A 13,313-nucleotide genomic window follows, 5' to 3' on the forward strand; every position below is an offset into this window, starting at 1 on the left:
ACCCCTGTTCAAGACCAGGCTTTATACCATACTAGCATAAGTACCCGGCGTTGCCCGGGTGAAAAATATATTTCTTAATAACCTTACATATATACACACCCTCACCACTCACCACTCACCCTCACCATTCACCCTCACCACTCTCCCTCACCACTCTCCCTCACCACTCATCCTCACCAATGACACGCTCACCAATCACCACTCAGCACTCACCCTCAACACTCACCCTCACCACTCACCACTCACCCTCACCATTCACCCTCACCACGCTCCCTCACCACTCTCCCTCACCACTCATCCTCACCAATCACACCCTCACCACTCACCACTCACCCTCAACACTCACCCTCACCACTCACCCTCACCACTCAACCTCACCACTCAACCTCCACTCACTAATCACCACTCACAATCGCCACTCACAACCGCCCTCACCATTATATTTTTGCCCCAGTCAACGCCGGATATTTCCCATTCGTAGCAGTTTATATCAACTCTATAAGCAACTTATATTAAACAGGAAGCGCGATCCTAAAGTAAGTTACAACCTTCGATTAGTCCTTTGTGCGATTCAAAGAATCGATTCCTGGCATGTTGGGGGTTTACATTTTGAATGATAGAGTTTCATTTTCATTGTTTTTTTATTTTTTCAGGAGTTTTTAATTACATTTTTGCCCCGTCAACGCCGGATATTTCCCGTTCGTAGCAGTTTATATCGACTTTAAGCAACTTATAGTAAACGGGAATCGTCCGAATCTAAAGGAATCTACAACCTTCGATTCCTCTGCGCGATTCAGAGAATCGATTCTTGGCGCGTCGGGTTTAAAAGTAATTACACAGTTGTTTTTTTCATTGGTATGTAATGTTTGAAAGTTTTCATAAGATTTTAAATGTATTTTCCCCCCGGGCAACGCTGGGTATATCGAGTTTATACCACAAATGCGTGCGCATATTTTTAACGGGAATTAAAAATGGCGTCCACCCGGCAGCGAATGCGTCGCTACCCGTTGCTTGGGGCAACCGCCGTCCAATGAAACTGCGTATGGTCCGGCGACACACAGACACACACACAGACAGACAGACAGATTTGCGATTTTATATATATATATAGATTGTTCCTCTGCTTACGTCTGACTGGCTCTCGATATTAAATAAATATGCCCACTATTTTCTGTGGTGCATTACAATGCAATGGCATTTACACGCTGTATAAACCCAAATTGCATTGTGTTGTATTGTATTGTGTGTGCAGCGTTAAAGTTCTGCAAGAAGGTGTTTACAGCCTGACAGTACAACAATGATGGGCTTCGGCGGGACGCGACGTGGGGGCCGCGCGCCCCCTCTGGTCCTGGCCGCCCTGCTGGTGGTGTCCACCGTGCTGGCCTTCAACTACTGGATTGTGTCTGGCCGCAACAACCACCTCACCGAGGAGCTGGAACAGTTGGGCATGGAGAAGCACCGGCTTGAGGCGGCCAAGGTGCGTGTGGAGAAACGCACGGCCGAGCTCTCGGGCCAGGTGGAGAACCACCGCGTGGAGGTGCAGAGCAAGAAGGACGAACTCATGCAAGCCGGCAGCCTGCTCAGGGACAAAGAGCGAGAACTCCACCAGTGCATGGGAGAGAAGGTGAGGCAGATGACCGTGGCTGCGTTGATATCAGTGGTGTTTGATGTTTTATTTCGCCTGCTGGGAGCTTCTTCAAGACACTGAATTGATTGATTGAAATGAATTTATTCAGTTCCTGAAAAATCGTCCAGCACCTGGAGCGAAACATCAGACATCATGCCAAATAACTCGCGGTACAACCCAAAAAAACATTGGAGGGTTATACAGTGCCACCGCATAAACCTACGCGGTCGTATAATGTAATTTGGTGTTTCCTGTCCTAATATGAGAACTCAAGCTACCCTGCACAACACCACATCCTTAATTGTTATAAAGGATGCCGAGTCGTTCTCTATTTCTCGTGTGTGTGTGCACTTTCAATTTCACCTCAACACAAAACCCACATCTTCATGACTTCCCGCACTGCAGCACTCGTTTCCACCCCTAACACTGTCGCTTGAACTTTGATGAGTCACCATGTCCTCAACGAGTGGACTCAAGATGCATGCGTCAATATGCGTGGATATTTGCGTTGTGTGTGAGCGTGGTGTGTGTGTTGAACTTCTTTCGCACCATACATAGCTAACCATGTTGAGTGTTAGATGATCACAAAAACATACATGGTATATAAATCACTCTCAGTCGATTCATTAACACCATAGTACCTTCCAACAGATGCCGCACTCACCTCTTGTAAACCTATCTCACGACTATCTTAGCAACGTCAAACTGCATAGAGTCGAAACATGACCCTCGTGTGCCGGAAAACAGACCTCATTAACTAAACCCTGTATAGCCAAAACTCGTGTTCGATAAAACCTCTATATCGATCCCCTTGCCATCCACCCCAATTAGTTGAGTAAATTGTCACGGTTAGGTGCCATGGTTCTCTTCAGGAATATATTCTTTGTTGTTTTGAACATATTTGTACGTATTTTTTGTTCAATTGTTTTGTCACGTGTACAATATTATTCACTCCATTTGCCTAAATATACTGTAACAGGATATCACCATGAGCTATGGTCATACCACTGCTGCAAAAAAGGCCTCCACAAGCGTTGCCATCTCTCACGGTCCTTCGAAGTAACAATCCGCCTTGCACTTGTACATTAGCTGATTTCATCGTTCCTTCTCAGTGGTGGACGTACTCTCAGGCACATTCCCTCCCGTTGGCTGCTGCTTTGATTATCCTCAATTTGCATTTATTTTGCATAAACCATAATCATCACTTTCACTAGTCGATGTAATTGTGGGCTTAAAAATTCGTTTCAGCAATGAATAAATGCAGTTACATACAACTGCATAGGCATTGAAAGTATGCAGTTTTCCAAAGCATTTGACCGTAAATGTTGAATGTGATGTGACATTGTAGTTTGAAAATTAGATTTTTGGTGATGGTTTTTGTACATCGCAATTGATTTAAGTCTTCGATTAATTGTGTACTAACTTAATTTGCTACATTGTAATCTTGTCACATACAAGGGAATGGAATTAACTTTGAGAATCTGTAGTGAGGCAGAGTAGCTTATTCCTTTTTATTGGTGACAGGTTGGACACCGAAGGAGATGGCGGTTTTCAAAATAATGTTAACATCAAAGCAAACCACTTAAGAAAGTCTCGTGAAACACAGATGGGCACGTGGTGCCGTTAACCCGAGAGTGCTGTTTCTCAACAAGAGTTCCAAGTGTTGTCTCTCCTTGTAGAGAAGACAGTCCCTTGCTGAACTCGCGTTTCACGCCCACGCAATCACGAACATTGCCTTGGTGATAGGAGCTGGGTCGCCAGCCAGTCAGGTTCTTCAAGCTCATTCGGGACCACAGAACAGGCTGATGAAAATGAACAGCATTTTCACCAAATATCAGAATCTTTATTTAGACTGGTGGAATACGATGAGCTACGAAGCTATTTTTCCCAGATGTCCAGTGCATGGCCCTTCTTTTAGTGTGAAATAACTACAGTGATTCACGCAACCAACACTGTGAGGTCATTAACCATGGCCGTTTTCAGTGCAACATTAATTTTACATCCACGTGTCTGAGTATAGATATTATCTTCAGGTGTGAAGTTATAAAACAGAATCACGCTTGTCTGCCTGCGCAAATGTACACGAGTCTCCATCAGCTTCGCTGCCCCGGCAATGCCAAAATTTACGCAGACGTTTAGAAAGGTGGGAGAATTATCTCAACTGTGGGCCCCTTTTTGCAAACATGAAAACAATTACTGTCAAACATGAAATATCTCTGGATGAACCAGGACCAGTTTGTGAATGGCACAGCAATTAACATCAGAACTCCACACGAATATGAACTTGCATTGACCCCATGATATACAGTGAGTGTTAAATCATCATATCGTTACAATTCTGTAAAAAAAAATACCTAAGCATTTAAAGAGTGTTTTGTTTTGCTTTCAAAAGCAATATTATATACTGCACTGCATCGCCTCATAGCAAATTTCACCCACGTTAACACTGAAAAATATTCATGTCCTATGATGGCATTGTTGGGTAAATGGTTTTTAATATTTTCTGCCACGCGCAAATTACTTGCACAATTCAGTGGTTCTGGTTTCATCTGGTTTCTGGCGATGTATTTCAGGTTACCAAGCTTGCCAGATCCGGTTGGTTCAGATCATGTAAATCTATGCCCTTAAAGGTCCCTCTGTAAGTGCAAAGTTGCCATCGACCTTTGTTCTCTCTTTGGTCAATTACACTGCCTTAAAAGGTACGTGTATAATAGGCGACGTTTCGGGTGATAGCCCTTCATAGCATGTAGACGTGCGTGTGCCCCAAAGCCAATGCAGTATTGCCAAATAAGGTTCCCTCTTTAAAAGGTCAACAACATTGCAAAAGCATCAGTTGTGTTGCATCACCATCTTTGTTGCATCACCATCTTGCTTTAGGGCTTCCCTTTTTGGTTGTCAACCACCAGGTGCCACTTAAATGCCAGTCTTGGAAGTAAAATCCTTCATCCTACATGCACACATCCCAACCAGTCACAAACTACTCTCCGTGATTACATATACACCACATTCCTTTGCACAATTTACAATATGTTCGTAAATTCAAAGCATCCTTCACACCTCCGATTAGCATGGTTGGCTACGTATGGGGCGAAATAAGTTCTCCGTACATACAAGCCCAGAGGCATTTTCTGGTTGTGGTGTTGAAGGCTAGCTCTGACGTGAACTAAAACTGATATTACTCCTGCTTAAAACACTTGTCTTTTTTCATACTAAAGTTTGACCCCCATCGAAGAGATTTTACAAAGTCCATCAAACATAGCTTCTATTTAAACATTGTAAGTGTACGTAATATCGTATAACCCGTTACAATCTACACAGTACTTTCTTGCAAATGACGTAATTACCTGTGGCTTTTTTTTATTGCATGGCTTTGTAAATGGCAAAAAAAATCCTAAACAAATACAATAATGCCACGTACAAAAGAACTACTTTGGCCTTGTGCAGGGCAGATCTGTGCACTACATACGAAAGCCAGTAATGTTTAAAGAGCTGTAATATGAGCATCTGTGGTAATGGTATTAAACAGTCGCTTTGCATGATTTGGTGCATAGGTTAGAACGTCAGTGAGGCAGAGTGTATATACTTTAAATCACATCACCCTGATGATGTAATGCGATTTAAGTGGAACATTTGTAAATATGTGGTTATTGGAGATGGAACGATCCACCTTCTTGGCGATTTTATTAATCTTCACAATCCAAAGTCGTGATTTAATTATATAGAATATATATTTTGTTAGACTGGTAAATATAGCAGCCTCTGGTGACTGGTGAGGTTCACAAGAACCAATTACTTACAAATGACATGGACACATTGAAAAACGTCACCGCTCGGACGCAATTAAGTGCAAGTGTCGTGAGCATAAAAATATTTGATTTATGAGTCGGTGCATTGTGACATCTCCAGAAGTCACGTTTAATATGAAACTGCAAATCGAATCATTTGGAGTCGTATTAACTTTGTATGATGCACTTGTGTACAATTCTTTCAGAGTCTAATGGCAAGGAACATTTCTGACACGCAAGTTTCATTTAAAAAAATTCAAGGTGAGAACTTGTCCACAATGTACACAAATAAATATGCATCACATTACATTATTTGGGTGTACAGTATATTGTGTATAATAATATAACGCATAGACTATAGATTGTCCAAATATGGTATGCAAAAATAGCAGGTTATTGTTGAATTTCTTTAAAATGTTATGCAAGCTTACATGTCCTAAACAACTGCATTCCATAAAACAGGTTATCCTTGTCCGTCCAGTATTCACAATGTACTTGTTCGACGTGTAATACACACGCGCTTTCGAATTTGATATTTTGCAATAGGCTATTGTAATATAGTATTATTTTTCATAACTCATGTAGAAAATTGTCATATCATTAATATTGGGGTACTGAGCGCATGCATGCGAGATGATCATGATTAACTCATAACATGCATGTGGATATGGCATTGGAGTGGTTGAGAATCTGAGTAGTCAACCATGATTAAACCAGGTTCTGTGACTGATGACTGCATTAAAAACAAGTAGTTTTTTCACTCAATTCGGCTTGTTACAGCTGTTAAGACTTCCATTCTCAGCTGAAATTCTGTGTGAAAAATATGTAAGGCATTAACAAGGCTTTTATAAACAGGCCGCTTAATGTCACTTCAAAAGTTAGTTGTGACATATTCCAAATCTCAAGACATAGAGTGTATGTTGAACTTCTTTCGCACCAACCAAATTAATCGGAGGTTTGGGGGAAGGACAACAAATGAAAAAAAATAAGTTCTAAAGAATTTAGTTTTAAATCCACTTATAGCAGCAAATTAAATATTCTTCATCTTGTGATGTGGTCTGTTGCAGGCGAATTTGTTGAGCTGCAGAGAGAGTACATCAGATTACAGGGAGAAATGGATGCATACAAACGGAACTCCTCTTCACTCCAGCAAAGACTGGAATATAACAGGTATGTTAGGAATGTACGCCAAGTGCTTTCTCATACAGTTTAAAGGGTACGCTTTGGTCATGTCCATAGGATGAAGGTTTTAATGGAACTTGCCCTCTTTACTAAGTGTGTAGTTAAGCCTGAGTGATGGCTGAAATTTAGAAAATTAACTTTTTTTAATTTGTTAACAGTGCATGTCTGCATTTAGTTAAAAGGCAGCACAGTCGGCACAGAAGATCATCGTACAAACAACACTGAAAACGTGACGTCTGAAAAAAATAACTTTCTTCGGAATGTTGAGGTTTTACTTTGCAGAGTGTTGGCTACATTTAGAAAAAACTCATATGACTGAGGAAAAGACTTAGAATTTATAGCCAGTGAACCATTAGCATAGATGGTGGCATCATGACTTTAAAGCTTTCGTGACTGCAGGAATTCATATTCTTTGGGTCTTTTAGTAATAAAAACAATAACAATATTACGACGTTTCGATCGCGGGAGAGCTGCTGAGAATACGTCGTGATATTGTTATTTATTATTTGATCTTTCTACGTGGCTTTACCGAAAGACCCAAAGATGGTGGCATGTTTGACAAATGTTAAATGATGGCTTTTGCTTTTGCACTTACTGGTAATTTTTAATGTCTTACTGTAATAACGTTATTTACTTTTCCATGAAAGCCTCACTGAATATCAGGACTTTTTCAGAAACAAAAAACATGGAATGTAATTATTTGTTTTATATGACGTCGTTTGTGGAAATTGCATCTCACAATCGCTGGGAAACCACAGGCAAGCTGGAAGGCTGCCAGGTGGTGAGCCGGTGCCAAAGATTGCTCTAAAGTCCTCTATATATTAAGATGTTTTCAGGCAATTAGAGTTTGTACACATGGGAGGAAACGAGCACGAATGATCTCCACCTAGTGTTTTGTTTCATGCACATTTAATGTGTTGAATGTGCTGTTTTGAAGTAAACTTGCGTTTGTCATGCGCAGCTTTCAGTGTAACCAGCAGCTGACTTCCCTGAAAGATCAGTATGAAGAAAAACTGGAAGCTCTCAAGAAAGAAAACAGCAAACTCAAGGCAGAAGCAGCGGAAAAGATAGAAAGAGATATTGTAAGTTATTGATATTCAAAAGTGTATACCATGTATAATATATCAGGTGGTGCTTTAATATGCTTATGTCCACTGCACAGGATGAAATGAGCACACACCACAGTGAATTGATTGGTATGTTGCGTGTGGTGGGGTAAAGTGTGGGTATCAGAGTATGTATTTATCCTGGAGAAATCCGATGAGTTATGAAGCTTTTTTTCCACAGATGTCCAGTAGTATTCCCACCTCTTTCAAGATATATACAGTAAAACCTTGGATTGCGAGCATAATTCGTTCCAGATACGTGTTTGTAATCCAAAGCACTCGTATATCAAAGCACTCGTATATCAGTTGTGATCACGTAACGCTCAGCAGATAAAGCGTATACACATACTACTCATTGCAAAACCTCGCTCGTTTATCAAATTAATATTTATTTAAAAAATTTGCTCGTCTTGCAAAACACTCGCAGACCAAGTTACTTGTAATCCAAGATTTTACTGTATGTTGAACTTCTTTCGCACCATACATACTCAACCACGCTAATTGTAGGTGCGGGTCAGCCTGGAAGAGTGGGCCAAGCAAAAACTCGAAAGGGGCACTCAAGAGTTACCTCTCGTGGATGCCCTTCCAGATACAGTAGCACGAGCAAGCAAATTGCAAGGTTACACCTTCACGTTTTTTTAAATACCGTTGAAAGAGAAGGGTGGGATTAGGTGAGCATTCATGTCAATTTTGGTTTGTGATGGGGTTCCTTGTGTAATGCATTCACCAGTATGTGAGCGCAGGCCTTTTGAAGACAATGTACATAAGATAAACACAGTTGTTGTCTTGTATTCCTACATCTAAATGGGGCAGGACGGAAAGCCAACTGTTGATTTTACTATTGACCATTTCACTATGGCGATTTATCTATTGTAAAGTATGCTAAATGTATAGATGTTTATATAATACGTAACATTTCCTTTTCCAAAATTATGTTCAATACCTGCAGCTGCCTTTTATGTTTTTCCAAACAGCCACCGAAGGCACCTGAGAAAGAAAAAGTGAATGCTGCAAAGCCAGAGCAGAATGTAGGTGAAAAGGTGAAGGTTGAAAAACTAGAGACGAACGACATCCCAGCAGAGCAGGCAAATGTGTCACCTGATGGTGAGCAGGGAAAACGTGAGTGTTTGAATTCTATGCAGTTGACACCGACAGCTGTTGCATTTCACTGTATGCTCAATTTACTTTGTTTGGAACGCCATTGTTTTATGCTTTTTAAAGTGTTTACTATAGTTAAAATAAAGTGCTGAATTTAATTTGTTTACATTTTGGTAGTGGAAAAGAAAGAAGGGGATGCAGGGATGCCAGACATTGTAGAAGAAACAGAGAACAAGAAGAAACCCGATGATGATGAACAGAAGGCCGATGTTGAGGAACCTGGTAACCGCAACACCACACGGCAAACTTTGCGCGCCAATTTATGCGGTTAGCTGTGATGTTAAATAAGCATTGCTTTCTTTCTGGTGCTTTTTCCACCTGCAGATAAGAAAAAGGAAGACACTGTTAATGATGGCAAAGTCGTAAAAGTAACATCGCCCAAGCAGAATAAACCTCCACGTGTAACCGAGAGCAAAAAAGCACCAAAAGTTGTAATCGGGAATCCAGGTTCTGCGCCAAAGGGTGGGAAGACAACCGTAGTTATGATGGTGCCCCCCAAGGAGGAGGACAAGATTGAGCAAGGTCTGGAACAGGTGGAGAAAGCCGATGAAGCCGAGGATCACGAGCCTGGCAAGCCGGGAAAATCCGGTATGTAGCTGCGCTCCGTCCGAAAGTGGTGATCTGTAAAGTTGATCATTTTATTTCAAGGGATATGATCGTCTCGTATCATCAGATACAGCATCATTGTAAAAAAAAAGCCGAGTTTATTACTAAATAAGCTATAGGTGCTCATGCTTAAATTTTACTGATGGCATTTACTTTTCATCTCCTTGTGCATCCTCGTATTTTTAGAATGTGTGCTGTAGATTGGGTCTGAAATTACGCAGAAAGTGGTTTTGGTGGCTGAGCGGGTGAAGCTTTACCCCGGTTCTCTGGCCTCCCTCTATGCATCTGTCCCTTGTGGCTTCCTACGTTCTGTTTCCCTTCTTTGCCAACTGCGTGATCGCCTTCACGGCTGGCTGACCGACCGGCCGGCCGGCGACCTCAGGCCGCCTCTCCCGCGAATCGGTGGCTGGGGCGGCCGGGGCTCCTGCGCGGTCGGGGCCCAGTCAGGCAGACCCAGCGCAGGCCAGTAGAGCCGACTACGAGGGCGACGGGGGTAATGTGGGTGAGTACGAGGCAGACAAGCAGGCTGAGCTGGCCTACAATGAGGAGGAGGACGGGGACGGAGGGGAGGATGACAACCAAGGTGAGCGGGGTTGGCAGCCCCGTGCAGGGAAACCCAAGGGTACGAATTAACCGCACGAATCACTTTCAACGCTGACATGCGGGTGTCAATGGGCAAACCCCCTACGCTTTACTCACCTGGACCGAAACATAATTTTCAATAATGAAGACATTGTCTGTATCGGGGTAGGGAGGCACTCAATAACTTCCATAAAGATGAACGAACATTAACGAACTTGTAGGTATAACGTTGTTTTGCTAACTACCATTTTCACAACCAGACAAATTGATGAAAGTATTGCATAAACAAAGCAACGAGGAGTGTTTGCAAATATGAAAATGAATTTCGCCTGACAGCTAGCCCTCCAGCCTCTGGAGTGTTGATTAAATACTTCCAATGACAAACTCATGTTGCAAAACGTAACATAATCCATGCTTATGTATGATTTTTTTCCCGAACTTGTTTTTTGACATTGTGGTCAATGTTTGCAGTCACAAACAGTTGCAAGGCTAACCTGAACCCATGCAACATATGCATATTGAAAAATATGTAATCTTCCATGATGCGATGTACGCATTGTAAGATTTCAAATCATTATTGACCACGGAGTCGTGCATTATTGATCCAGGAACAGCCCTACAAGGTCTCTGGATTTTCATTCGGGGCGTTTTTTTTAATTTAAAAGATAGAATCTCATGAAACTGTACCCCATTGGCAACCTATCCACAATAACGTCTCTGTCTTTACTACAAAGAATTTGGGATAGAGAAATGTCAGTTGTCCGAGTGTCTTTAATTCTTCCCTCGTTCTTGCTTTGCTCTTGAGGTACATGTGGCTTGGTTCATCATGTGGCTTGCTAATCTTTTCATGGCATGAGCTGCTCTTACAACCATCGCTATGTTCACGCACTTTCCTTACCATAAGTATACCGCTTGAGTTGTACCTTTGCAAAAAAAAGTCAATTAACATCATTGTGTGTTTGTGATTTTGTTTTTATCCCCAGGCTAATAGACCCCCCCACCCCTCTTGACAGTTTTAACTGAATATTCACCACGTGTCAACAGTTGCATGTTGCTGAACTTGCGTAACGCCATAATGCATGCACTAAACGTCTCTTTCGTTGCCATTTGCTTACCCTGACATTCCGATGGTGTTTGCTACACAAGTGAAGATGCGAAATCAGACGTTTGTCTTGTGGGCATGTAACGGTGCATTCCGCTTCCCGCAATTTGATGAACTGTCACATTCTGGGGTGACGATTCTACTCAAGAATCAATTGTTTTGAATTTAATGCTGTTGGTTTCACTTGTATTCTATGATAGTTATTGGTTAATCGTGCTTATGCACTACTGCCAATGCAGCTTCATCAAATAATTAGTATTCTCATCTGTCATGTTTATACGGTCTCATTTGATCCAGTAGTTTATACGTAACACTTAGGTATACGCTTAACTAATGGTGAGTCATTGTCGATGTTTGCATGCATAATTCGATGCATTTATTGCGATCGTAACATTGGATTTTTAATGATGAACTGATGAATCTTTCCATGCCTATTATTAGATTGTCATGAAAAAATACTAATTGTTTGCATCTGCTCCAACGGAATACCCTGAGCTGTAATTAATCAGCTGTTGCATATCCGTTGCGTTATTGGTGCCATTTGATGTTATCACAATTGCAACTCTTATGCATTGTTGCTGTTGTATCTATACAGTGGCTGGAGCTTGCAGTATGAGGGTGGGGGGGGGTGTTTTATGTATCGACAGTTCATGCAAACTCTTAATGAACTGTGCGCACTACGTTCCTGGCCAGGACGTGCAAATGTCGTGTGTACATGTGGCGTGTACCGAGAGCCCCCTTCTGTTTTAATTTCAGATGACGAAGATGGGGCCATGGGTGCGGATCGTAACCCAGGTTATGCAAACAGGCCTGACGCTCCAGCCGACAATGACTTTTGAAACACGGTGACGAAAAAGGGCGATTACACTGTTGAGACGGGAAAACTAAAATAATCTACTAGTTTTTTCTAACACTTTTGTTTTATCTAAAACTTTGGGGGTGTCTTTTGGGTTTGTAATTGCAAAGAAACGTTGTGGTTCAATAGCGGAATGGGTTAAATAGAGTATATAAGTTATATTTTTAAAAGTAAAAAACTGGTAACTGTTGATCTCAAAAGGTTCCACTGGGTTATGATCATTATTGTAGGTCTGAAAAGCAGATCCCATGTTTACATATTAGCAGATGTATAATTGCATGTGGCTTTAACGCCATGGTACACATATATTTTTACAAATGTGCTGGTAGTTTAACGTTGGGTAATGTGCCACAAAAAAACCAACTTATTTACCAATATAAAAGAAAGGCCAACTAACGTTTTTTTAATGTAAAAAAGTAGGCACAGACCACATGTCTGGCAGCATCTAGTCTTAGCCAGGGACTCACAAATCAACATTTGAATTGAATTCCAAAGGGAATGCAGCACAGGGTTGCAATGTAAGTGGCAGTCTAACTTCCTGCACTTTTAGGAGATAATGCAATACATCTTGATTTAAAGCTTTCGTGACTGCAGGAATTCATAACTCTTGGGTCTTTTGGTAAAGTCGCGTAAATAAAAAACAATAGATCACGACGTTTCGCTTGCAACAAGTGATCGAAATGTCGTGATCTATTATTTTTACGATTGCTTGTGTTGCGATCGAAACGTCGTGATCTATTATTATTTATTTACATGACTTAACCGATAGACCCAAGAGTATGAATGCAATACATTTTCAGTTGATTCACAATTTAGGTAAATCTACAGGTCTATATGTATTGCTTTACACACAGAAATTGGACGTTTTAAAAAATGTCAACGTGGTTTCATGTTTTATTACATTCAAATATGTAAAAAACCCTTTAACGTTACAGCAGAAATTATTAGTGAACAAGTACTCTTTTTCCAAGTTTTGTTCTCAACAATTAAAGGGTGGGAAAAGGCCCGAAAATTTTGGGAGAAAAAAAATTATGTGGTTATTGCCGCCATGTGCATTTCTATTTGTTTGCAAATTATCCATATTTATATTGGCATCTGAGACAACACAATGCGTTGTAAACTGATCCATTGACTTATTTGTTAAAGCCTATTTTCTATGAAAACATTGATGGGGCACTCTGGGCAGCCATATTGTATATAAGCAACATTAAAAAATTCATTACCCTCTAATCCATCAACTGTGCTATGGTTTTAACTAATTGACAGATAATTCACTGGTGTACAGAACTCGGTGTTTAACACAGACAGG

The 13,313-nt window shown here is 41.1% G+C and overlaps 1 protein-coding gene across 3 annotated transcripts; it reads left to right on the forward strand.

Moving 5' to 3' along the window:
- The first annotated feature begins 1,236 nt into the window (after positions 1-1,236).
- GOLM2 (golgi membrane protein 2) lies at positions 1,237-13,234 on the forward strand. Of its 3 annotated transcripts, none has more exons than XM_078599837.1 (9): positions 1,237-1,624; positions 5,619-5,673; positions 6,480-6,582; positions 7,556-7,676; positions 8,675-8,819; positions 8,976-9,080; positions 9,183-9,446; positions 9,847-10,086; positions 11,905-13,234. In XM_078599837.1, the coding sequence occupies exons 1-9, from the start codon at positions 1,298-1,300 to the stop codon at positions 11,985-11,987; spliced, it is 1,443 nt and encodes a 480-aa protein (XP_078455963.1). In that variant the 5' UTR covers positions 1,237-1,297; the 3' UTR covers positions 11,988-13,234. The 3 variants fall into 3 exon arrangements, with proteins under 3 accessions (XP_078455963.1, XP_078455964.1, XP_078455965.1); XM_078599838.1 differs by having other exon boundaries at positions 9,847-10,047; XM_078599839.1 differs by lacking the exon at positions 9,847-10,086 and having other exon boundaries at positions 1,238-1,624.
- The last annotated feature ends 79 nt before the right edge of the window (positions 13,235-13,313 follow it).

This window comes from Lampetra planeri, chromosome 13, assembly GCF_965212315.1.
Source record: "Lampetra planeri chromosome 13, kcLamPlan1.2.h2, whole genome shotgun sequence".
Taxonomy (NCBI): domain Eukaryota; kingdom Metazoa; phylum Chordata; class Hyperoartia; order Petromyzontiformes; family Petromyzontidae; genus Lampetra; species Lampetra planeri.